Source organism: Ursus maritimus, unplaced genomic scaffold, assembly GCF_017311325.1.
Source record: "Ursus maritimus isolate PB19 unplaced genomic scaffold, ASM1731132v1 scaffold_7, whole genome shotgun sequence".
Classification (NCBI taxonomy): domain Eukaryota; kingdom Metazoa; phylum Chordata; class Mammalia; order Carnivora; family Ursidae; genus Ursus; species Ursus maritimus.
The window spans coordinates 9,324,317-9,348,066 of record NW_024426885.1 but is presented as its reverse complement, the minus strand read 5'-3'; the positions used below and the strand labels follow the sequence as shown (position 1 = coordinate 9,348,066).

Sequence of the window (23,750 nt, the reverse complement as noted above, 5' to 3'; positions counted from 1 at the left end):
GGAATTGTCCTGGACACTGGTCTGGCTCTGTGTCACCCACCCCCCCGATCTCAGTGTCCCCACCTCGAGGCTACATGTTGGTGACCCTGGAAAGCAGGAGCAGGGGCTGCTCCTGAGACCCACCTTCCACAGCCAACACCTGTCGAGCCCCTGCTCTGCTTGAGGCACTCTGATTTCAGAGGAGCAGCAGGGATGGTGAGACAGCTTGGTCTTCAGATCATGGCAGGGTTGCCCGGGGCAGGGGGTCCCTTGTAGCCTGGTGGGGAAGACGGGCTCTCTGAGAACAAAGCTGAGTGGCACTGTAAGCATCATAGACACAGTGCCCCAAGGGTTGTTACAATGGTAACAATGGCTAACCGTTCTGGTGTGCTTTTCAGCTGCAGTAAAATCAGATTTTGGAGGTCAACCTGACACCTGAAGGGGAGCCACGGTCACACAGACTTCCGGGACCCAGTGGCCAGAAGCACACAGCAGTCCTGAAGTTGTGGCAGCCCACCCCTTCCCATCCAGGCTCCTGGGCCTCCCTCTTGCACCAGCTCAATGTCCCTGGTCTGTCCCAGGTCACAGGGCTCCTTGGCTCAGAGATCAGAGACCCTGTGGAGGTGAAGGGGAAACTACATTGCCTCCAGCCCCCCACCCCCATGTGGCCGGCCAGGCGCTTGTCTGTGGGTAGAGCCAATCTCCCGAAAATGGGGCCTAGGCCACCTAAGTTGAGGACAGTTGCCTGTTCTGGGGAGTCTGCCTGGGACCCCAGATCAGCATTGGGGCAGTGCCTTCTGGCAATCCCCGGAGCCTCACTGGGTGTCCAGTTCCCCATCCTATAAAAGAAGGGCTAGAACTCCCTCAAGGAATTCCCACAGGCTGCCCTATAGAGGCAATGGAGGGGGGCAGTAAGCAAGAGGGTGGTGAGGACAGAAAGGAGGAAGAGCTGGCTGAACCATCAGGGGACTCCTCCTACCACAATCTGAAGGGCTTTACTGACCTGTTTTATCTTTGGGGGCTTCCCATGAATTTCAATTTAGGAAAGGTTTCTGCTGCTGGAAAAGTAAAAGCCATGTGCAAACCTATAGGGTTCCAGTGTGGCCACACCTCCGGGATTGAGGGGGGAAGCTGGGTTCCACCTCCGGAGTCTGCAAACAGGTGGCCATGAGGATCATATTTGCTTGGGGAAGGTCCTTCACACATGGGGCCTGGGTGCTGAGCCTTGGAGCATTGGTGAGCTTCTCCATCCTGTTGCTCTTACTGGCAGCTCTGTCGCTCTGGTCTTCCACCCAGACATGCTGTGGACACAGGTGCTTCTGAGCCAGTGGGCAGGGGAAGGGCAGGCCCTCGGAGAGGGAGCAGATGCTGCTGGAGGGGGTGTCCTCCCCAAGGCCTCCTTTCCACACAGGAAGACCTGTCTGAATAGGGTCTTATCACCCACAAAGGGCCTTGGGACAAGGTGGGTTCCTGGTGATGCAAGACCTCCATGATGGCGGCAGGTGCCCTCAGCCCCATTGTGTTCTTCCTGCTTGTTCAGGACGTCCACCTTCCTCCTGCTCCATTGACGTCACCCATTTTTCCACCTGGGACACACCCTCACGTGCCTTTGAAATGACAGGTAGGTTCCCTCCACTTCTCTCTCCCTGGAGTCTTTTGAACAAAAAGCTCACAAGCCCTTGTTGTCTTAGACTCTTTACTGCTGACTGAAGAGGAGGAAGAACGGGGTACCAAAATAACAAAAATGGGGGAGCTGTGCTATTGGGAAAATCATACCAAGTTGCCAAGAAGGATGTTCCCGGTCTGAGCTGAGTTATCAATGGGATTGCTCCCTGGTCTCCTGGCAGTATACCCTCCTGCTTCCCTTCTCACACAGTCCAGAGGGTCATGCCTGTTCCTCACCCAGTCTTCCCACTGGTAGTCACCAGATGACTCCTGTTTATATATCGAGACTATGTTTAGGCATCCCCCTCTCTGAGAAAGTGCCTCTGCCATCTGATTCAGATACTTTTTCTGTGTGTTCCCAGTGCAACTTGCATGAATACTTACTGGCCCCTGTTGTAATTGTCACCATGTGGGTCTGTCTCTAAGACCAGGCAATGTGCTTCAAGTAAGGGAAAGACATATTTACCCTCTTCTCCCTCATAGATATTTCATACTCCTACCACCACTTTTCTCAGCTGTGCTCAAGGCAGACATTACTAAGCTATCACAGATCCTTTGTTTTGATGATCCCAGACTCAGCTTCATGATCATTTTCAGCCCAGCCCATCAGGAGCCAAACTCTCATAACCTCCAGCAGAGGGATCCAAAGTGTTGTCTTGTCTTAGGCATCCCTAGCAGCTGTGTATCCTAGCAGCTGTGTATCCTTGCTCTCTTGCCACCTGATACCTACCAATTGTTGGACTGACAGCCAGAGAATGACAAACAATGAGGCTGTCTTCCAGAAATGTGCCTGTTTTCATCAAGGGGAGAAGTGGAACTTGGGACCAACGGGAAGAGCTGCAGGATTAAAAATGAAATCCCCAGTGTGAATGTATCTTTCATCTGGATGAAGCCAAGTATAGATGCCCAGCCCTAAGTCCTGATTGGCACGGGTTCCTGGTATCCTTCCAGAGTGAAGCACCAGGAGAGGATAGGTTAGCAGCTCATGTCAAGGAAGCCGAAGTATCGTCTGATAGCCTCGGTGTGTCAGCGGAGAGACAGGGCACTGCTCCTCCAGGTCAGGATAAGAGGCCAGTGCTGCAAAGCCATATGCTTCTACCCAGGGTTACCAACCCCCGAGAGCATTTTGATAAAAATAAATGACAGCAAACCTTCTTGGAGATGGTAGGGGGTTTACCAGAGCCTGATGATAAAGGGCAAAACGATACCTACATAACAAACCCAAGGAGAGGGATGGTGTGTGAGGTAGGAGGAGGTCAAGGCTTGTGGGTTTTCCAAGCTCCAAGAGTCATACAACATGAATGTCAAGGGCCAAGAAATCAAAGCTTGTGAAATGGCTGGAGGTGGTTCAGTTTGAGGTCACATGTTTCTCAGCTCCTGTGCTACGGGATTAGTGTGAGATCCAGAAAATGGTGGAAGTTAATTCAAGCCCACAGAATCTATGGACTCACCCCTCCTCATACCTTCTCCTCTCCAGTCATGTTGTTTCTCCGAGGCAAGGGGCCAATAAGAGAATGCGCTGCCAGGACAAATCATCCCAAGGAGATGCTTTCCCCTTGGCACCATGCCCTGTGTTTGCCCAGCAGCCCACATCCTGCTCTGCCCTGAATCTTCTGACTTCCCACAAGTTAATTCAAATTCTCCAAGATTAAAATTGAGCCTATATTCAGAGAGTACCTGAGAGTCTTTGAGTTTCACCTAAGAGGAAGTGGGGAACTGTATCACTGTCCATGTGTTTGCCGCTGGAGAATTGCCAAATCATTTATACAGCAATCAATCAAACACACCTAAGTTGTTCCCACTGATTAGCCATCAACTGTTGGCTAAAGTCCTCACTTCCTTCACACTGATTTATGGCAGCAATAGAAATATACCACCCCAGAGGACACACCTCCTTTCGGCTGAGAACCTATAAATGTCAAGGTATTCTTATTCTAAATGAGAAGAGCCCAGCAAAATGGGGATCTCCATAGTCATCCTTGAAACATGTCTTTTACTGGTTCCAGTTCTATCTTCAGGTATATGTCTAATTATTATATTCGTTAATTTCACTCTTGCAAATCCAAGTCATGGCGAATTATATCTACTTATTCCCTGGTGCTAGACTTTCCATCTCAAGGGGAGTTTTGTATCAAGGAGGAGGCAATTCTTTGCTCATAATTGTCATTGCAAATACTGAGAAGGAATGGCTTCTTTCTTTCTTTCTTTCTTTCTTTCTTTCTTTCTGGTTTTGTTTCTGGCTGAGAAATACAATGGTTGTAGTTAGAAAAAGTCAATCATGTCAATGTTTTCAGTGAGTAGCTCAACTAAGGAAATGATCGATTGGCCTTAGAAAAATTCCTGAAGTTAAGGAAAAGTGCATATGTACTATTAAGAGGCTCTAAAACTTTGACATCGTTGGTTAAGGACATGGTTTGTGTGCTCTAAAAATGGGCAGTAAGATTGCCCCTGAAAATGCTCATTACATGACTTCTTTCTGCAGGTGTATGTGGCTTGATAATAGTTACCAAGGAAACTCAGGTCAAGGAGCTGAACATAGACAAGATCATTAAGACTCCAACTTTGTGCCTGTCACTCTCTGCTTTAGATAAATGATTTGAGCTCGATAACTCACGAGTACCTTTGTGTTCTTAGAGTGTGAAGGGATCAAATGTGCACAAAAGAGCCATTAGCAAGTCAGTGTGGATGTGGAATCTCAATGTCAATGTATGGAGATACTACGTGAGCTGGCCAGTTAGCCAGTCTGCCTATGAACTATCTGCCTCTCTCCCCTTCTGTCTCTGCCTCGGATCCTCCATTCTGTTTTTCCTTCCTTCCTTCCTTCCTTCCTTCCTTCCTTCCTTCCTTCCTTCCTTCCCTCTTCTCCGTCCTTCTCTCCCTCTCGCCCTCCTTCCCTCCCTTTCTTCCCTCCTTCTTCTCTTCTACCTCCTTCCTGCTTTCTTTGGTGTCACCTTTTGCTAGAGTCATGAATTTCAGAAGACAGGGCAACAGTGCCCTAATTTCTGGAGAACTTCCAGAACTCTCACTCCTACCCCCAGGCTTTGTCGGGGAATCTCTGGAATGCAGGTTCATGTGGGAAACTGCCGTCATGAAAGCAGCACCCCAAAAGGAAGCCCTCACCACACTGGTGATGGGCAGCAGGACTATACCACGTGATGTGGGAGGCAGGCATGGTGACACAGGTGGGCCAGCTGACAGAGGATGCCCACCTTCTTTTCTTGTCAGGAGGACGTCAGTGGGTCCTGGCTCTGGGCAGTCTGGGGGCTGGAAATCTGGTCTCCATCAAAATACTTGAAAATGGGGGGTAGCATTGTTAGCTGTAGCTTTCACCTCTAGAACATGAATCGCTGGGCTTGCACTGGCTCTGCGATGTGACCTGGGGTTTAAGTCAGCCCCTGAGGGACAGGGTGCGAGTTACCCTGTTCTTACCTACGAGGGGCTTAAAGCAGCACGCTCCTGGATTGAGGGAACTTGCGTTTTCCCATGACGTTCTGGGCATGCGCCTGCGCAGATGCGTGCGTGCGCCCCCTCCCCCCACGCATGCGTGCCTCCGCTTGCAGTTCAGAGACGGGAGCTGACCTCTGCGAAGTGCTTCTTCTGTACGGAGTGCTCTGCCGAACAGTGTGCCTACGTTCTCTTGTCTAAATCTGCTAACCACCCAGAGTGAGGGATCACCCCTTCCACGGGGCACATGAGGCAACAGCTGCAGGAAGGGTACGCGGCTTGTCTCAGGTCAGCAGCGGGTGAGCGGCTGGGCCAGGAGTTGAACCTAGATGAACCTAGTTGAACCTACCCCGGCATTCAGGTAGCAGTTTTAGCCCAGAGAGCCGAGGAGATGACCCTCGGCATTTGGCTCCCACTGCAGCCCCGTGGTGGAGCTGGGTGCCGGAAGGGCCATGGCAGCAGGTGCCGTCCTTAGCTCTGGTCCTTGCACATGCTCTCGAGAAAAAACCCGTTGCCCCCGGGGTGGTGCTGGGCCGGAGGGGCCGTGAAACCCCTGCCTCCCCTAGCCACATCTTTGGCACTGCCACTTACCAGCTTTGCGGCCTCTGCAAGCCTCCGTTTACTCATCTGTAATCTGGGACTGTGTTTCAACCTCCCGGGGTGGTGTGGACGTGAAGTCAGCAAGCCGTGGCTGGCACAGAGAGGGCACCTGGGATCCACTCACTGTTACTGCTCTAGGTCCTAATGTTGTATCCACGCCTCACTTCCTAAGTGCAGGGTGGTGTCTTGGATTGGATCCTGGAACAGAAAAAGGAAAAGCTGGTAAAATCCACATAAAGGCTGGAGTTCGGTGGGGAATGTGCCAGCGTTGGTCCCCCTCCCATGACAAATGCACCACGGTAACGCTGGATAACCTCAGGAACGGGGTCAGGGTGGATGGGATCTCTGTCTTGGTGTTAGCTCTGCAACTTGTTTCTAACTCCAAAGTTATTCTGAGAAAAAGTTTTTTTTTTGTTTTTGTTTTGTTAAAGATTTTATTTATTTATTTGACAGAGAAAGACAGCCAGCAAGAGAGGGAACACAGCAGGGGAGTGGGAGAGGAAGAAGCAGGCTCCCAGTGGAGGAGCCTGATGTGGGGCTCGATCCCAGAACTCTGGGATCATGCCCTGAGCCGAAGGCAGGTGCTTAATGACTGAGCCACCCAGGCGCCCCTCTGAGAAAAAGTTTAACATCCCTTCTTTGGGTCCTGTTTCTTGAAGGCCAATGTTTTGCAAAACGAGGAAGCAGTGATTGCTTACAAATGAATTCCTATCAGATTGTTCATCTTTGTATGTACCCTTTCCACAGCTTAGCAGGGGTTTTGGCAATGATTAATGCCTTAAGAAAGAAAATCGAATGAAGGGACGTTCGGACGTTGTGAGAATGTGTTTCATGTGGGTGACATTTAGACCGGGGGGAGGCACTTCTGAATCACTTAAATAACAGGCCACGCGAATTACCCTCCCGAGCAGTTCTCCTTTCTTCAGTGCACATTCATTGTGCAAACTCACCACTGGGCCTCATGTGACTCAGCCTGAGCTCAGTCTGCTGAATGTTCTGGGATGAGGAAAAAGTCCATGGCGGTGTGTCAGACTGAGTCCAGGTGGGGCTGCCTGGCATCCAGGACCCCGCAGTCCCACTCAGTTGTCTTCTCCAGCCTCATGGGTCTCCACACCTTGCCGGGCATCATCCACCTGTGTTGCTGTTCCCCATGCGGTCCACGCTGTTTTCTCCCCCATGATTTTACTTGTTCTTTAGGATATCTTGTAGCTCAGTGCAAAACAACCTGTACTTCTTACCTCCCACACTCCAGTAATGCTGCCTCTTTGCCATGTTGACTGCACTCATGCTGTTCCCTTTACCTGGAACAGTCTTCTTCACCTTCTTCCTTGCCTTCACCTGGCTAAATCTAGCTGCTATTTTTAAATGCCGCGGACACTATGCCATCCAAGAATCTCTCTCTCCCTGACATATACTCTCAACACATACACACACACACACACTCTGACACACACAAAAACACGGACACATATATAGATACACACACTGCACACACGGATTGTGTCACCCTATGGTTATCACTCTCATTCTCCCATGGCATCTTAACTCTTGCACCAAATTACCTGTGGATTTTTCTAGGGATCCTTCTATGCTGGGAGTCCATGGAGGGCAAGGACCGTGTCTTGTTCATTTAGGACCCAGTACAACACCTTGCGTTGCCAAAAGCCCACAGAGTGCCTGGCTCAGGCTGAATGTAAGGGAACAGCCTGGATGCCCCTGTGCGGGGCCAGCGTGGCCCGAGAGAAGGTGTGCCCATGAGCCATCTCCAAAGGCATCCTCATGCCAGGTCCTGAGCAGGATTTCTGTTTCCTTATATATATTTTATGGGGAGCTACATGCTATGTCAGCAGCGGTATTACCCACATTACTATGTATTATTACTTCAAAATGTTTTGCTTTTTTGACAAATTGCAATGGAATGTCATCATTTTAATTTGAATTGGGGGAGGCACACAGCAGAGTTGCGGGGCACCCTTGCTCTGGGCTCCGGGTGCTTGACTTCAGACATGAGTTTCCCTACTTGGTAGCTGTGTGACTTTGGACAAGTTGTTTTGCCTTGTAAGTCTTGGATTTTCACCGCTAAAAGAGATGTGCACAGTACTTCTGCCATGACGGATTTTGTAAAGTGGGGTACTACATGTCCAGCCCTCAGCTCAATGCCAGGAGTGTGGAAATTGCTAAAAAATGTGAGCATTTCCTCTTCTGCTTCTTACCTTTGTCCTTCCTCCTTCTCTGCTTCTCTCTACCATTCGCTTCCTTACCTTTCTTTGTCTTCAATTTCCCTTTCACCCTTGTTCTCGTCCTTCAGCCGGCAACTCCAATTCCTTCTGCACCTAAAAGACTCTGCCTCCCACGTAACCTGCCACCCCAGCTCCATCTTCAGCTTCAAACCACAGTTCCTAATGCGCGGTTAGTGCAGAAAATGTAGGAACTGGAGAACAATGAGAGAAAAAGTAAAAACACCCCAAATCCACCACCCAAGATGGCCGTTGTTAAAATACCTATTTCTTTCAAGTTACCTGTAAGTGATATAATTTAACATACAGTTTTTCTATAATTTATATTCTGAACATTTTAACACGCCATTCACAGTTTTTGGACATTGGGGTTATTTTAGATTTTCTTCTTTTTTAAAAATGTCAGCTTTAGGGGTGCCGGCTTGACTCATTCGGTTGGGTGTCTGCCTTTGGCTCAAGACATGATCTCCAGGTCCTGGGATCAAGCCCCTCGTCAGGCACCCAGCTCGGCAGGGAAACTGCTTCTCCCGCTTCCTCTGCCTCTCCCCCTGCTTGTGCTCTTTCTCTCTCTCAGATGAATAAATAAACTATTTTTTAAAAATTTCAGCTTGATTGAGGTATAATTATCAATAAAATTATAGGATATTTGAAGTCTACCCTGTGGTGATGAGATAGAAGTACCCATTGTAAAGGGGTTCCCCATTTGTTAACACATGCATTACCCCACATGCTTATCTCTCTCCATTTTCTTTTCTTTTCTTTCTTCTTCTTCTTTTTTTTTTTTGGTGAAAACATTTAAGTTCTAGTCCCTTAGTAAATTTCAGTTGTACAATACAGTTGATCAACTATCGCCGCTATGTTTTACATTAGATTTTCACACCTTACTCATAACAGAAAGTTTGTGCCCTTTTACCAACCTCTCCCTTTTTCCCGCACCCCTTTCAGATTCTTCTTGTAATGGGTGGTACTGTGAATGCCCACACATCTTTGTCTACATTGTAGAAATTATGATTATTTCCTTTGGCTATATTCTTTTTTTTTTTATTTTAAAGATCTTGTTTATTTATTTGAGAGAGAGAGAGTGTGAGCTGGGGGGGGGGAGTTGGGGAGAGGCATATCGGTAATTTCTAGTTTTCGTTTCTCCAAAGGGGGGTGTGAAATGAAACGCACGTGCAGAGTGCTGTGAGCACCGAAATTCGGTTGTTGTACATCTTTCTGGTACTCTTCGCTCTCCCACCTGCCTGGTTTCTTTTTTAGCAACTTGATTTTATTTCCAAGGCATTCAGCCTTATTTTTATAGAAAGCCGTCTTTCGTGTTTACCCACATTTCTTTGATTTACTTTGTATTTACCTGAACTTAAGGCCAAGGACAACTGTCATAAGCAAGTTCAGGGCTCATACCTGCCTCTCGTTGATCGTACAACTAAGTTGGTTGGAATGGAAGTTGCCAGGTATGCTAGGAAACAGCGTACCAGCCCTAGTGATCAGTAAGTTTACAGGGAGGATGGAGGGCATCGGTTGACCTGGCGAGGGTGTTAAACAAAGGTCAGCGAAGAGAACCTCCAGTTTATTGCCACCTACCGAATGCCTTTCTGCTGGAGTGTTCAGGTACCGCAAATAAAAATACAGGGTATCCAGTTCCATTTGATTTGTAAAAAAATGTTTTGTGTGTGCGTGTGTGTAAGTGTGTTCCATGCAAATACATTTGGGATATACTTATACTAAAGAAATATTCATTGTTTATCTGAAATTCAAATAAAAACACAATTTTTTTTTAGTATAATGTGTCCCATATAATACTTGGGATATACTTGTATTAAGAAATATCCTTGTTTATTTGAAATCCCAATTTAACTGGGCATCCTGTATTTTATTTGGCAGTCCTTTTGCTCCATTTTTTCTTGACATGTGTTTATGCCTTCTTTCAAGCCTAGAGGAAATATCTGCCCCTGTCTGGAATCCTCCTGCTTTTCTTCCAAGCACATGAATCCCTCCCTTTGAGATTCCCACTCCCCTGCACTCTGTGTTCTTCCCAGGGAAAGACCGGATTACTGGCTACCAAGTCTGGCTGCTGAGTTGCCTCTGAGCTCCAGAGGACTGAGCCTTGCCCTCTCTGATGGATCCTTCCCTCCGCCCTGACTTTCAGTGCAGTGCCTCTGGGCAGTCAGAAATTAGTCCAGACTTGCTGAGTGAATTATTTAATGAACGAGGCCCCTAACCCTCCATACCCCCAAGGGCCTAGGAGGGACTGCTGTAGAGAATCTTGCTGGGTTTTAGGTGTAGGACAGGGAAGGCCCTATTCTGATCGGGTCCACCTGGGCCCTAGGCTCTTTGTCGCAAGGTTTCACACTGACCAGAAGACAGGCCCTGAGTCTCCATGCCAGTCTGTACCCAGCCACACCTCTTTCCTAAGATCTCTGCCCCCCAGGGTGTCCCCTTGGGGGCTGCAGCCACTCAGCAGGGCAGCAGAAGCAGGCGGAAACAGGAGCGTCTACCTAAGGCTCTCTGGATATAATCAGTTACTATTCCTCTTCTTTTCTAGAATTTTCATCAGGTGTTGGGAAAACAGTGGAAACCTCTACCTCTGTTGATGCTTTAAGCAGTAACTTCTTCTGCCATTTCTTGATCTTATTATACTCCTGTGTGTGCATGAGTATGCTTGCTTGTGCAAGAGTGCAGACCTTATGATTTGGGCCATATAGTTCAAATGTTAAATCTATATATACTGAAAAGCAGAACTGTGAAATGGTTAAGAGCAACTGCCTGAGTACAAAGTCCTGTCCCTTATCTCTTACCAGTCGGTTGCTCTTGGGTCACCTTCCCGAGCCTCTGTTTTCCCGTGGGTTATTTTGAGGATTAATTAGGATGATACATGGAAAGCTCTTAAATACCATCTGAGGAAGTCACAGTTTGGTCAGGGCTCAGGACTGATTGTCCTGGATGACGTGCGCTGCTCAGGAAATGAATCCTACCTATGGCCATGGGGAAGACACCGGCGTCATCTGCTCATCGGGGGTGGGGGTGGGGGCTCCAGGAGATAATGCGTATTACATGGTTCAGGGCAGAGTAGTAATAGCAGTGACCCCTGTTCTCCAAACTGATTTCTCCATCTAGAAAATGAAAATAATAGTAGTACCTTGGCCAACTTATTTTACCTCTAAGAGCTTCAGTTTACTTCTCTGTAAGAGGAGGGAACCCTACTGTTGTGGGTTGCCAGGAGGACCAAAGGGGACAATGTGGGTGAAGCACTTAAGACAGTGAGTGTTGGAAATTGTACAATCATGGTCATCACCGTAATTCTTATTGCTTCGATAGCTAACACGTGTTGTGTGCTGACAACGCGCCGGTCAGTCTGATACACATTTGATTTACGTTTCTCATTGACTTCTCCCAATAGCCCTTTCAGGGTCCGTAAGTCTCAGTAAATGACCACCTCTGTCATTTTATGAGAAGGAAAGGCATTTTTCATCTCCCACTGCCTTTGTCAACACAAAGTCACTTGACTGTTTTTTTGGACCAAATAGTTGCCAATCCATGCTTTTGGTGATTTCAGTTAGTTGGGAACTGGGAAGTCAATCTCAATCTCAACTCCTCACGCCCATTCATATAAACCAGTATGGCTAAATTTTCACAAAGAAATAAGAAAAGTAATGGGTCCCCATTTGTACCAAATTAGGTACAAGCCTAATTTGGTTTTCTACAGTGCTGAAATGTCAATTTCTCTTGTAATGAAATAAAGACATATCTGCAGCAGGAAATACGCAGAAACAAATGCACCAATTATTTAAGAGCATTTCATTGAATGTATTCTTAAGATATAAAAAGCCACTTTTTATTTTTTATTTTTTTAAGTTTTTAGAGCAGTTTATTTAGGTTTATAGAAAAAATGAGCAGAAAATACAGAGTTACCATATACTCCCTTACCCCAGGGTTCCCACCCCACCTGTTTCCCTCTGTTATTTTTTTTTTCTGATTTACATTTTTTATTATATTATGTTAGTCACCATACAGTACATCCCTGGTTTCTGATGTAAAGTTCCATGATTCATTCGTTGCGTATAACACCCAGTGCACCATGCAATACGTGCCCTCCTTACTACCCATCACCAGCCTCACCATGTTTCTTGGGACTAGTTTAGTAATTTGTTTTCCACGTACCTGAGACACAAGAAATCTTTATCAATTTGCGTTAAGTTTCAAAGACAGCTTACTGATCTGTTGATGTTGATCCGTGTGCCGTTGTGGTATCTCTACTTCAAAGTCAACCAGAAAAAAAGCAATGGTTCAAAGGTGGGTTTGTTGTTCAGGATCCCTGCGGATGAAACACACACGTGTCTGATTTTTCTTTTATTCCTTTATAGCTACCCAATCATATCCTACCACAACAAGTGGTGAGTACTTTTAAAACAATATCCTGAATTTGATTTAAAATTTATTTATTATCCTATACAGTTATTTATATTTTAAGCATAAACACTGCCTTTAGTGAATGGTATGAAGTCTGCACGAAAGCATGATTTGTGTCCTTTATAGAAATACAAAGGCAGTAGAAACTTCTTTCAGTTATAGAATAAATGGACCTTGTAGTTATATCGTTATGTTCTTCTTCAGTTGTAGTTTGCCTTTGCCTCAAACTTCCATGTACATCAGAATCAATGAGGGTATTTTTTTGAATGCAGGTCCTTGGGATTTACCTTCCTCTCATTCGGAGAGCCTGATGTAGAGGGTGTGGGTTGAGGGTCAGGAATCTGAATTTTTATATAAATGAAAAGGAGGATGGTCTGTAGACCCCACTTTGAGCAACCATGCTGCATGGCCCAGTACTGAATCAAGTTTTTTGTGTTTATAATGTAATTATGGAAGCACAACTTTGCTAAGAATTTCCAAAGAAAGTGACAGAGATATGTCTATATATTTGAAGTGCTATCTATTTTTACTTATTTTTTCTTAATGTCTATGTTTTCTTAATGTCAAGTGAATTTAGGTTTGTAACATTTTCCCAAATGGTTCATGGCTACGTAAGTCTGACTTGTAGATGTAAAGGCTTTTCCATGAGTGCATTGCTGACACTGAACTTTCCCACACCTTGCAAAATGGCCTCAATGTCCTTGATACCTCACTTGACAAGAACCAGCCCTACCAGGACCCTTCTGTGCAGGAGAGACTAAGTGTGGGCTCTCTCTGTATTGTTTCAGGGGAATGTGTTCCCTGCTTTCAGGGACTTATGGCCTAATGGCAAGATAGGCAGTAATCAACTAATACATAGTCACAATTACAGCTGTGGTAAGTGCTGGAGCAAGAGGTGCATGGCAAGAGAGATGTGACCAAGATATGGGAGAGAGCAGCCCCAAGAAAGTCATAGGTGAGCTGAGGTCTGGAGCTGGTGCAGGAATTAGCCAGACAGAGCAAAAAGGAAGAGTGTTCTTCTGCTCTTCACCGGCACTGCTGTCAGGAATGGGAGGGAACAGATACAGACTCACGTTGACTATAGCTACCCAGCCCCAGCCTTCAGATACTCCCCTCCTCCATGCTTAGCCATGCAAATACTTTATCCAGCCAGGGTAGTGCCCTGATGGAAGGTTATCTCTAGGTGCTAGTTTCCAAACTGTGCCCTTGACACATTTTCCAAAGCTCTAGGGGGAAAAAAAAGGACTTCTGATTAATGGAGTTTTTGAAGTGTTGCCTGCTGTTGGTGGTAGAATGTCATTTGTCTTTTGGGGCAAATGGGTGAAGAGCTACAGCTGGACCTGGTTCTTATTTGCCTTCTAAATTCTTGTCTAAATCTGGATGGAGTTGGTGGAGGTAAATCCAGAGACGTGTCCATGAGCAAATCTCTGGGAAGCTCATCATTTGGTTATATCTTGAACTAACACATTAAACAATGAACAATCTAGCTTGATCTCTGCTTTGTGGCATCCTGTCCCTCCATACCAACCCCTTAGGATGGCCATTTGCTTGACAACAGTGAGACTCCATGAAGAGAGCTCATCTAGGCCTCCCATCCACACCATCCTTAACTCCACTGAGACAAATGCAGACTATATGGCAGAGAAGATGGTACCTAAGAGGATGAAATAATCTGGGTGCTTGTGACAGATGTAAGATAAAAACCCTAAAAATAAAAACCACAGTAATCAAAAGCATTCTTATCCTGGAGTCAATCACACTACATGCACAAAAACAATGTTGAACTCAGTCAAGGCTACTGGGTGACTTCGTATTGAAAACCCCATTTTGGTGGGTTTATGGGAAGTAAGTTAGCATGGACCGCTTTCCTTTCAAAAACCACAAGGAGAGGGTTGGTGGCAGGCAGTGACTATGACAGAAGGCGGAGCAGGATGATAGCTGAAAGCATTGACAGCAGAGGCGGAGTCTGCATGTCCTTGGACTGACTTGTTCAATATCTGTGCCTCGGTGTCCTCGTCTATAAGTGGGGATGACTGGGTTGGGGTAAAGATGAACTGAGATAGTGCATATAAATAGTTAAGCATGGTATTGTCATCAGCCATGAAAATGTAATAATTCTTTAGTAAATGTTCGTTTAAGGTCCAGGGCACTTTCCAAGTGCCATTAGAGTCAACACACAATCTCCTTAGGCTTTTCTTCTAGAATAACTGGAGTGGCCTACCCAGTAGATATGGCTGGTTTGATGATGTCTTGTTTGTTTTTATACTCAAGCTCTTCAGTTTTCTCCCCACTAAAGCAATAATGTATACAATGTGCAAATGTATACAATAAGTTCTCTCAGAGGTTTGGGGCAATGGCTGAGTCTAGATGGGAGGGGACCAGCTCCCTTGGAAAGGGACCAGGTCTTTGGGGAAATATCTTGAGAGATCTCTTTGTGACTTTTCCTCGGTTGGTCCATTCTGATGTCTCAACTGTCTTGAGACATCAAGAGATGAGACAGAGAACAGCCTATTTCCATTTCCTGGAACACAAACAAGTGGAAGCTATTCTTTTCAGGTGATTTACCATCATTCCCAAAATGGCAGCTGACATCATCTACAACTATGTGGTTGATGGAATTTGAAAGCAAGTTGGTCCCAATAAATTTGTGCAAAAGAGTCTGTTCAAACTGTGTGAACACACACAACCACAGACAACTTCAGCGTTCTGTTGGGTTTTATGCCTGAGTATTGTTGGGACCTTGGAGCTTAGAGCTTCTGGGTTAGATGTAGACTCTGACATTGACCGCTTTGTGACTAAGCAAGATACCTGGAACCAGACAATGGGAATTGTGTGGTGTCGTACTGTGCTTAAATGTCCGAGTTTTGAATGAAGGACTCCCAGGCATGTCTCTCAGCATGTTCTTGAGTGTGGGAGCAGGGAGCAGGGATGGTATGTCAGAAATGAGGTGGGGATGTTCTGGTGCAGATATTTCCAAGGTTTGTGACCTGTGTTGAAAGAATGTTCTAGCTGCCTGTTTCTATTTCAAGTTGCTTCTTCATCCTCAGGCATGTGCTTCACCTGCCCTCTTACTGGGCCATCAACAACATGAAGCAGGGCAGCTGGAGAAGTCCATTGTGGACCCCACATTCAAGGTGTTGAGACAAATGGGGTAGTTCTCTGGCATCAAGTCCCCTCACTGGCCAGTTGGTTTTGCTAGAGAGAATCTAATCTCTGAACCCCTGACTGCTGCTCCTGGCAGGACTCAACATTTACAAGGAATCTAAGAAGTTTATCAAATGCCTTAACTTTCCTTACACCAGGAAGTAAGAAAAAAGGGATCATGAAAGCAACAGCATTGGAATTTTTAATAAGAATTTAAACATAGCACATCTCCTTTTATCAAGTAGATTTTGGTATATAAGCACTAGAAAAAATAAAAGTATACCATCATATGTCCTTTTAGCAAAAGGAGATGTCCGAGTTCTTGTTGCAAAATGTCATCAATGAAATCTTTTCCATTGAAGCAGGTGAGAGCACTATATTTTACTTGTTTATTTTTTTAGAGAGGGGGAAGAGAAAAAGAGAGAGAGGATGGGCAGAGGGAGAGGGAGAGGGAGAATCTTAAGTGGGCTCCATGCCCAGCTTGGAGCCTGATGTGGGGCTCAAACTCACAACCCTGAGATCATGACCTGAGCTGAAATCAAGAGTCAGATGCTTAATCAACTAAGCCACCCAGGCACCTGAGAGCACCATATTTTATTTTTGTACTTAGAATTATATTCCTGACTCCCTGATTTTTGAATTTGAGGAAATTCATCTGGGATATCATCATTTGAAAGCCCAGAGTCTGAGATTTCAGTTGTACAAGCAGTTCCGCCATTATTCTTAACATCCAGGGGGCTACTCTCTATCTCCTCACGTCCCTCTTCTGATTCTTCTAGTTATTGTGAAACATCTTCAATGTCCTTTTTTTTCTCTTTGCCATTGGTAATAGACAATGAAAACTTCTGAATTCTTAACTGCATTCAATGAAAGCTAAAAGCATCTTACAAAGACAGTGCCTCCAGTCTTTTTAAAAAATACCTTGTTGAAAGGTAATGCAGTATTTGGGGCACTGGAGAATGATGACCTATCTTACCACTTCATCTTTCTTCTAGATAATGCCACCATTCTCTCATTGTCTTATTATATAACTCTTTTTTCTGATAGTTAATAATTAACGAGTAATGACGACCCAATTCGTTGAATGATGAAATAGTAAAATGTTCCAAGCTATAGGAAAAATGAGATCATGAAGAGCCCGTAGTGTATTTTGGATTTATAGAAGGATACAATGAATCCATATAGTGACTATAAGATAGAATGACTTTTATTCTATTTTCTTTTCATGAATGAATATTCTTTTTGTTCTTTGGACGACCTCTTAAAACCTGTAGAAGTCATAAAATATCAACCCTCACAAATAGAGTGAAGCCTGCTGAAAAAAGAAACTCAAGAACTAAAGTTGAGTCTGATGGACCTTGAAGGTGTCCTAAGGGTTAACTTGAAGTGGAGTGGCTTAGAGAGCTTTAGAGTGGCCTCACTGATGATAAAGACCCAGGGTCCTCTAGATGTTGGTTTTGTTCAAAATAGATTAAAATTTTCTCAGGGTATGGTCAGAAGGCACAGGGTATCTGACAACAAAATATGTACTTATTTATGGGGCCTCTGAGTGGCTATTCCCAGTGCGAACTCCACTCAAATTTCAAACGGGAGGGAGGATTCAAGTGGCATCCAGAGCCCTCGCCTACTCTGAGCTGTCTCTTCTTTTCCAGCCCTTCTTCCTGAGCACAGATTATATCCTGTAACTATAAACGGTAGCGGTAGGGGGCAGGGTAAAGAGATATGTACTTTATTGCATCCAAAATTATTCAACACCCACGTCCAACCCACTTGTAATCTACTATTAGAAAATCCAGAACACTTTGCGAGAACGCTGGAGGCACACAGACCCAAGAGTGAGCCACAGCGCCCCCTGGCACGATCGTAAGGTGATGCTCAAGCCAATCTGTGACTAGATCGTTTACCAACAGTGGAACTTCCATTCCAAGATGAATTTGCTCTCTTCCTAGGTCTGGCAAGCACCCTGACTACAGGCTATGGTAAGACCTTTTTTCTTTACAGTGACCACAGATTTCTCATAAACTCAAACTAACCACTGAGAAGCCATACCTAGGACTCAGCTCCTGCTGTCATGATGTTGGGCTGGATCTCTCGGGACCCGCTCCCTGTTTTCCTTGCATAATCAGTGTGGGTGGTTTAGCAGGATCATGTCAGGCAGGAACATGGTGCCCGTTATGGTGGCACTCAGGCTCTGTCAGCCCTCATAGGAGGCTTGAAAGGTGAGTCGAGGCCCACTCTTGGATGAATGCCATCTGAGACTTGACCCTGATAGCAGTGGAGAGTGCACTGAGGCATTTTGAACAGGGAAGTGGGTTGAACATATCCACATTTTATAAAGATAAAACTTGGGACATTCTAGGGGAGACAGATAAATCCTGTTAACATAGGAGTGGGCACAGAGTAAGCACTCCATAAATGCTTGTCGAATCCATCAATGTGGATGGATTAGAGAGGGAGGGACGGGGCAGGGAGATCCACGGGCAGGCCTCTGGAGCAGGCCAGGTTCAAGAGAAGGAAGATCTAACCTAGCAAAATGGCAGTGAGGATAAAGGGAAAGATAAGCTTGTGGATAAGTTGGATATAAGAGGTACAGAAGGGGAGGAATCCAATGTAACAACCAGATTTCCAGCACAGTTCTTACGGAGTACGGTGACCCTGTTGATTCAAGTGGAAGAAAGAGACTGTGTTGGGTTTGGGACGGTGGGATGGATGTCCAGGAGGCCACTGGGAATGTTGGTCTAGAGCTTGGTTGGGGATGTAAGGGCTGATCAGCACTGGAGAGGTCGATTTTGGGGCCTTCCTCCTAGAAAGCTGCCAGAGTACATGAGTTCTTCCAGGGGGAAGACAGTGTGAGAAGAGAGCTAAGACAGTGCTTGGCAGAGCAGTGACACGTAAGGTGTGGGAGAGGAGAAAAAAGGTGAAGGAGATGGGGCAGTGGTCAAAGGAAGGAGGAGAACAGAGGATGTTGGTGAGTGAAAGCCAGGGACGCAGAGAGAGTGGACAAGGGCTTTCCACCGTGTCAATGCAGGTTTGCCTCTGAGGCTGGTGAATGGAAGTGACCGGTGTCAGGGTCGTGTGGAGGTCCTGTACCAAGGCTACTGGGGCACCGTGTGTGACGACAACTGGGACATCCAGGATGCAGATGTTGTCTGTCGGCAGCTCGGCTGTGGCCTTGCAGTGTCGGCGCCGGGTGGGGCCCACTTTGGTCAGGGCTCGGGGAACATCCTCTTGGGCTTTGTATACTGCTCAGGATGGGAGCCCTACCTGTCAAGCTGCTCCCACAGTGGGTGGTACAACCACGAATGTGGCCACAGGGAAGACGCCGGAGCTGTGTGCTCAGGTACAGCTGACCTCACCTCGCCTGTGCCGCTTGGATGAGAGGGGCTCCTGCTGACCTTTACATCACTTTCAGTTTACCTGCTTTACTCTAGGTCATGTCTTATTTGACGTTAGAGGGCAGGTCCCTTTCCAGATAAATGGAGGCTGAGAGAAGGCAAGTAGCTTGCCTGGAGTCCTAAAGCTGGGAAGTGGTGGAGGTGGGTTCCAATCTTAGCCTCCTCCAGAGTTCGCCAATGCAGTCAGCCCGTGGGATTGTTCTGATGATCCCCACCCTGGGGTGAAAAAATACCTCCCTACGTGGCATTTTCTCCTCCTTTTACAGTCAGGAGAGAAGGATCAGAGACTTCCGGTCCTTAAAACTTAAATCTATACCAAAATCAAACAGAGAAATAACCAGTATGTTCTCTTTATTGGGGATTAAATGACCAGCTAAAGACATTCACACCCACAGTGGAATAGAGAAATTCTCCCTGACTCATCCTAGCAAAACCCAACGCTGAGTTTCTCCTTTGTTCACAGAGGGCTGGTAGGTGTTCAAGTACCAAGAGGTCTTTTAATCCACAAAGAAGCTCTGAGGATAGCAATCATTGTGTCCCCCAAAGGGGGTTTCCTAGATAAATTGTCCATCTTTAGAGTGACCTCTGGCATTTGCTATGTGAATTGGGTGTGTGCACACGCCACCATGCATGGGATAGGATCCCGATAATCCAACTAGCACATGAGAATGGCTTCCCCAGAGAGTATGGCCCTCCAAGTAATCGCTTTGGAGTGGGTTTATTTTAGCATTTGGGGACGCATCTTTGGAAACTGCCTTTCTACTCAGTTGGGGCCACCTTCTCAGGGATATCTCAGTGATGGTAGATGTTTGTCATTTGAGGGTGTGGGTAAGCTATAGAAATAGGCAGTTGGTATTTGAAATGTGATCTTGTAAATCAGATGGGGTGATTTTTTGGTTGGAGACAGTGGAAGCAGAGGGGTGGGAGTTGATGGCAGGAGCAAAGAACATCTCTGGCATTCCAGCATTGAATAATGGCTGGCAAAATGACAGAGAGATGAATTCTGTCTCATAAGTAAGAAATACAGCTTTTAGCAGTGGGTAGGGTTTCTGGGTCTCTGCATCCAGCCCTTGTTTCAGAGCTGAGGAATTAGAAGGCCAGTTCTTCTCCAATGAGGGCCAACATCGAATGACCTCTTTTTTTCTCCACTCCATAGCTTCTTTGTCTTCCACTGAGGCATCCCTGGCAACAACTGAGGCAGAAGGTAACATATTTTTATGTGGGATCCCTATGGGCTCATTACCTGCACCCATAAGGTCATCTCTGATCCAGAAGAGGTGCAAAAGGTGCTCAGTTCCCAAGAGGGAACCTCTGAATAAGTCCCCAGGCCTAAATGGGTAACCCTTCCATGGACTATGTCCCTGAGATTGGGGAGGGATCGACCTGCTCAGGCACTTCCAAGGAGATCCAAGGTGGAGCTTGGTGTCCAGTCTCCAGGGGGGTCCTGTTGCTCACATGCAGTGCCTACCCTGTGGTGCTCACCACTGCATGCTGAGGCCTGGCCAGGCTGAGGTGCTGGGTCTCTGGCTGCAGGGCCTGGAAAGGCAGGTCCAAACCTGATGGGGCAACATCCTTCCTGCCTTTGCCCTTTCCTGAGCCCATATCAGGCCACCTTGGTTCCTTCTCAACACGAGGAGCCATGGTCCTTCAGCTTATGGGCATCAAAGGTCCCATGCTCCCCCCAGGGGCATGTCCTATGAGACAGCTGGGAGGTAGTCAATACAGCTTGAGTTTTTGGCAACCTGGGCTTTGGGAAGGAAAGTCACTGCGTATATCCCATGGGAAACTTTGACCCTAGGACAAGAGAAGGATAGCCTCCCCGTGAAGGCCCCTGACCAGAAGTCAGCATGGATCAGTTGGGACTCTTAATGGTACGCATGTCAGGCATTTCTGTTCCTCAGACGTTATGCTTTCCTGTCTCGAAAGCCCGTGGGGTGAGGTCTGACTTTACCTCTTTCTCTTTCCTATGATTAAGGACACAAATGTCACTAGAGCTGAGGATGAGACTGGCTTTATTATAATTTAGCCATGGCTCTTCCTAAGATTCTTATTTGCAGCAGCTCTAAGAGGAGAATCTGCTCCTCTCTATAACGGTTTCCCTTGAGAGCCCTGCTATGTATTAGGAATAAGAGCTGGGCCTAACAAGTTCTTTGGTACAACTAGTCCATCCAGGGTGCAAACAAGGGGCTCAGGTGCTTGGCTATTTGACTATGACACAGGACTGCAGCTAGGACTGTCACTGAGATGCTTGTCAGAACCTTGACTGTGCGGTGGAGGTGGAAGTCACACTTCTGTAGACCCCAAAAGACCTCATGGAGAAGCCCAGTAGGGAATTCAGAAGTGCAATGAATGCTTTCGTGGCAGCAGACTAAGAGGAGCTCTCAGGTCATCTCCTCTTCAAGCCCCAGCACCCAGTAGGCTCTTGCTGGGGCCTGGGGCAAGCACCACAGTTTCTTGAAGCAATTTGAAAATCATAGGTTTAACGCCACAATCTTACTTAATGGGTAAAGATTGGAAGCATTTTCATTAAAGTAAAAAGGAAAGAATGGCCTGCAGCCCCCTGTCATTTAACAGTGTACTAGAGATATTAGCCAATACAGTTAGACAAGAGAAATCCATCGGGAGCATAAGGATTAGAAAAGTTATTTTTGCATCTGTTCGTGGAGCTCTGCATAGGTCACATGTGGGATGGTCAGAATCAAGGTCAGTAGGTTGGTAAAGAGATATTTCCCCCCAAATAGTCTTGTAGAATGAAAGAATTTGAGGCTAAACAGGTTTGTTCCCTTTTCCAAAGTTACATAGCAAGATAAAATCCAGGTCAGAAATGGCATCTCCTTAGCAGATTCTTTTTAAATTTCAGTCCTTGATTGTCCTCAGAGGGGACCTAACTTTACATTTTCTGTCCCCCCCCCACAATCTGTCTATGCAGATAGCACTACAGAGAATTCTGTGGCTACTGGTACAATAGATAACGAATATTTTTATTTGGTTCTCTCTCTGTTGATAATGACAACAACTGTATACATGGGTTTCACATGAATTCAGAAAGAATTGTAGAGGATGGGTTGAGAGAGTGTTGTATGCACACAGCACAAAGGAAGATCCCATGTGATCCTGCCAAAAACAGTTTTCAAAAGCTGCCTTCCATGGTGTCTAACTCTGGTCTCTGCCTTTGTTGTCTTATCCAGACACCACCTGGACCACCGACTATGCAATTTCACCGACAGGAACAGGTAAATATTTCACTCTACCCTCCTAGGATCGTTCTCAGCTTCTGATAAAGTTTCGGTTTGGAAGGGACAGGAGGAGTCTCAGGGTGCATCCTTCCTTAGCCTTGTCCGTGTGTGTGTGTGTGTGTATGTGTGTGTGTGTGTGTGTGTGTGTGTGTAGAGCAGGGCGATAGAGAGAGATAAGGTCTCTGAAGATCAGATCCTGGGTCTGATCTTGAGGGTGGTCAGCTGACTGCATTGGGATCCTGGGCTTCTCTTCGGCAAAGGTCCTCACCCAGGTGCTCAGTGTAGGCCCTGGAGGCCTCTGCAGTGCTGCTGGGACCTTGCTTGCGGCTCCCAGGCCATGGGGAACAGCCCAGAGAAGAGGAGGGCCATGTGCTGGTACTGCAGCTTTCCTGACCAGGTACATGGTGTCCTAGGATTTTGGCAGAACCAAGTCAAGCTGCCATGGAAGCCCAGAAGTTGCCCATCAGGGGTCTTGGCATGCACCAGGAGCTTTGGAGCTCCATCCTGGGTGTGTCCAGTGGGGGTGAGGCTTGTCCACCACCTCCCCTCCATCCAGGTCATGGGGCTCCTTCTCTATATTGGAGCGTCCTTAGGCATGAGAGGATTGGGATGTCTCTGCTCTTTTAACTGTGCTGAAATTAACCTCTGGACATGGTCAGTGGTAATTCCCTGCCCAGGGGACTTAGGCCAGGAAGAAGTCCCTGGGTCTTACACATGTGTGAAGCTTATGACCTTAAGATACACCCGGAGGGGACTTTCTGTTCTTTCTCCCTCAGGGACTCCGTCAGGTTTGGCCCTGAGGCTGGTGAGCGGCGGTGACCGGTGTCAGGGCCGCGTGGAGGTCCTGTACGGAGGCTCCTGGGGCACCGTGTGTGACGACGACTGGGACACCAACGACGCCAACGTGGTCTGCAGGCAACTGGGCTGTGGCTGGGCCACGTCGGCCCCGGGAAATGCCCGGTTTGGTCAGGGCTCAGGGCCGATTGTGCTGGACAACGTGCGCTGCTCCGGGCATGAGTCCTACCTGTGGAGCTGCCCTCACAATGGCTGGAACTCCCACAACTGTGGCCACTCAGAGGACGCAGGTGTCATCTGCTCAGGTGAACCTCCAAAATCCCCAGGTCCCCCATTCATGGTGCTTGTTCCTGTGAGCAAATGCACTCCCGGCTCCAAAGTCCTCACCTGAGCCTCTCCCGGATATGCTGTGCCCCCCAGCCTTACCTGTGGGCGGCAGGCTCCTCAAGGGCCGCACAGGGGGACGAGCAGGGGCAGGACCCCTCCGTCCTGGACCCATACGGCTTTGGGCACCAGTGGCACAGGGGGTGGAAGGACTGGCCACCATTCAGTGCGCAGACACAACGAGCCCCTGATGCTTAGCGGGATAATGTGCTCAGCGCACACCGTCTTCCCAGGCCTTCGTTCTCAGAGCACATCCTTTGGGAATGTGGTGGAATAATGAAGCACCTTCATTCTTTCAGCCTTCTATTCTTCTGGGTCCTCCCTGAGGTCATTCAGAGAACAGGATTGCAGTCTGCATTGTGAATCTGGGAGGGTGCTGAAGAGCAGCTGGACGTGGGCTGATGTGTAGGGAAGGGCACATCGGTGGTACATGGAAAGCTAGTGAGCCAGATGTGACTTTGGTG

General features: G+C 47.0%; 1 protein-coding gene across 1 annotated transcript in view; it reads left to right on the top strand.

Moving 5' to 3' along the window:
• Positions 1–15,786: 15,786 nt before the first annotated feature.
• DMBT1 (deleted in malignant brain tumors 1) overlaps positions 15,787–23,750 on the top strand; it is a 96,118-nt gene continuing 88,154 nt past the window's right edge. Inside the window, exons 1-5 of the mRNA XM_040624307.1 lie at positions 15,787–15,841; positions 18,505–18,816; positions 21,250–21,285; positions 22,505–22,511; positions 22,858–23,207. Of these exons, the coding sequence (XP_040480241.1) occupies positions 15,787–15,841; positions 18,505–18,816; positions 21,250–21,285; positions 22,505–22,511; positions 22,858–23,207 (760 nt within the window). The remainder of the gene's footprint in view (positions 15,842–18,504; positions 18,817–21,249; positions 21,286–22,504; positions 22,512–22,857; positions 23,208–23,750) is intronic.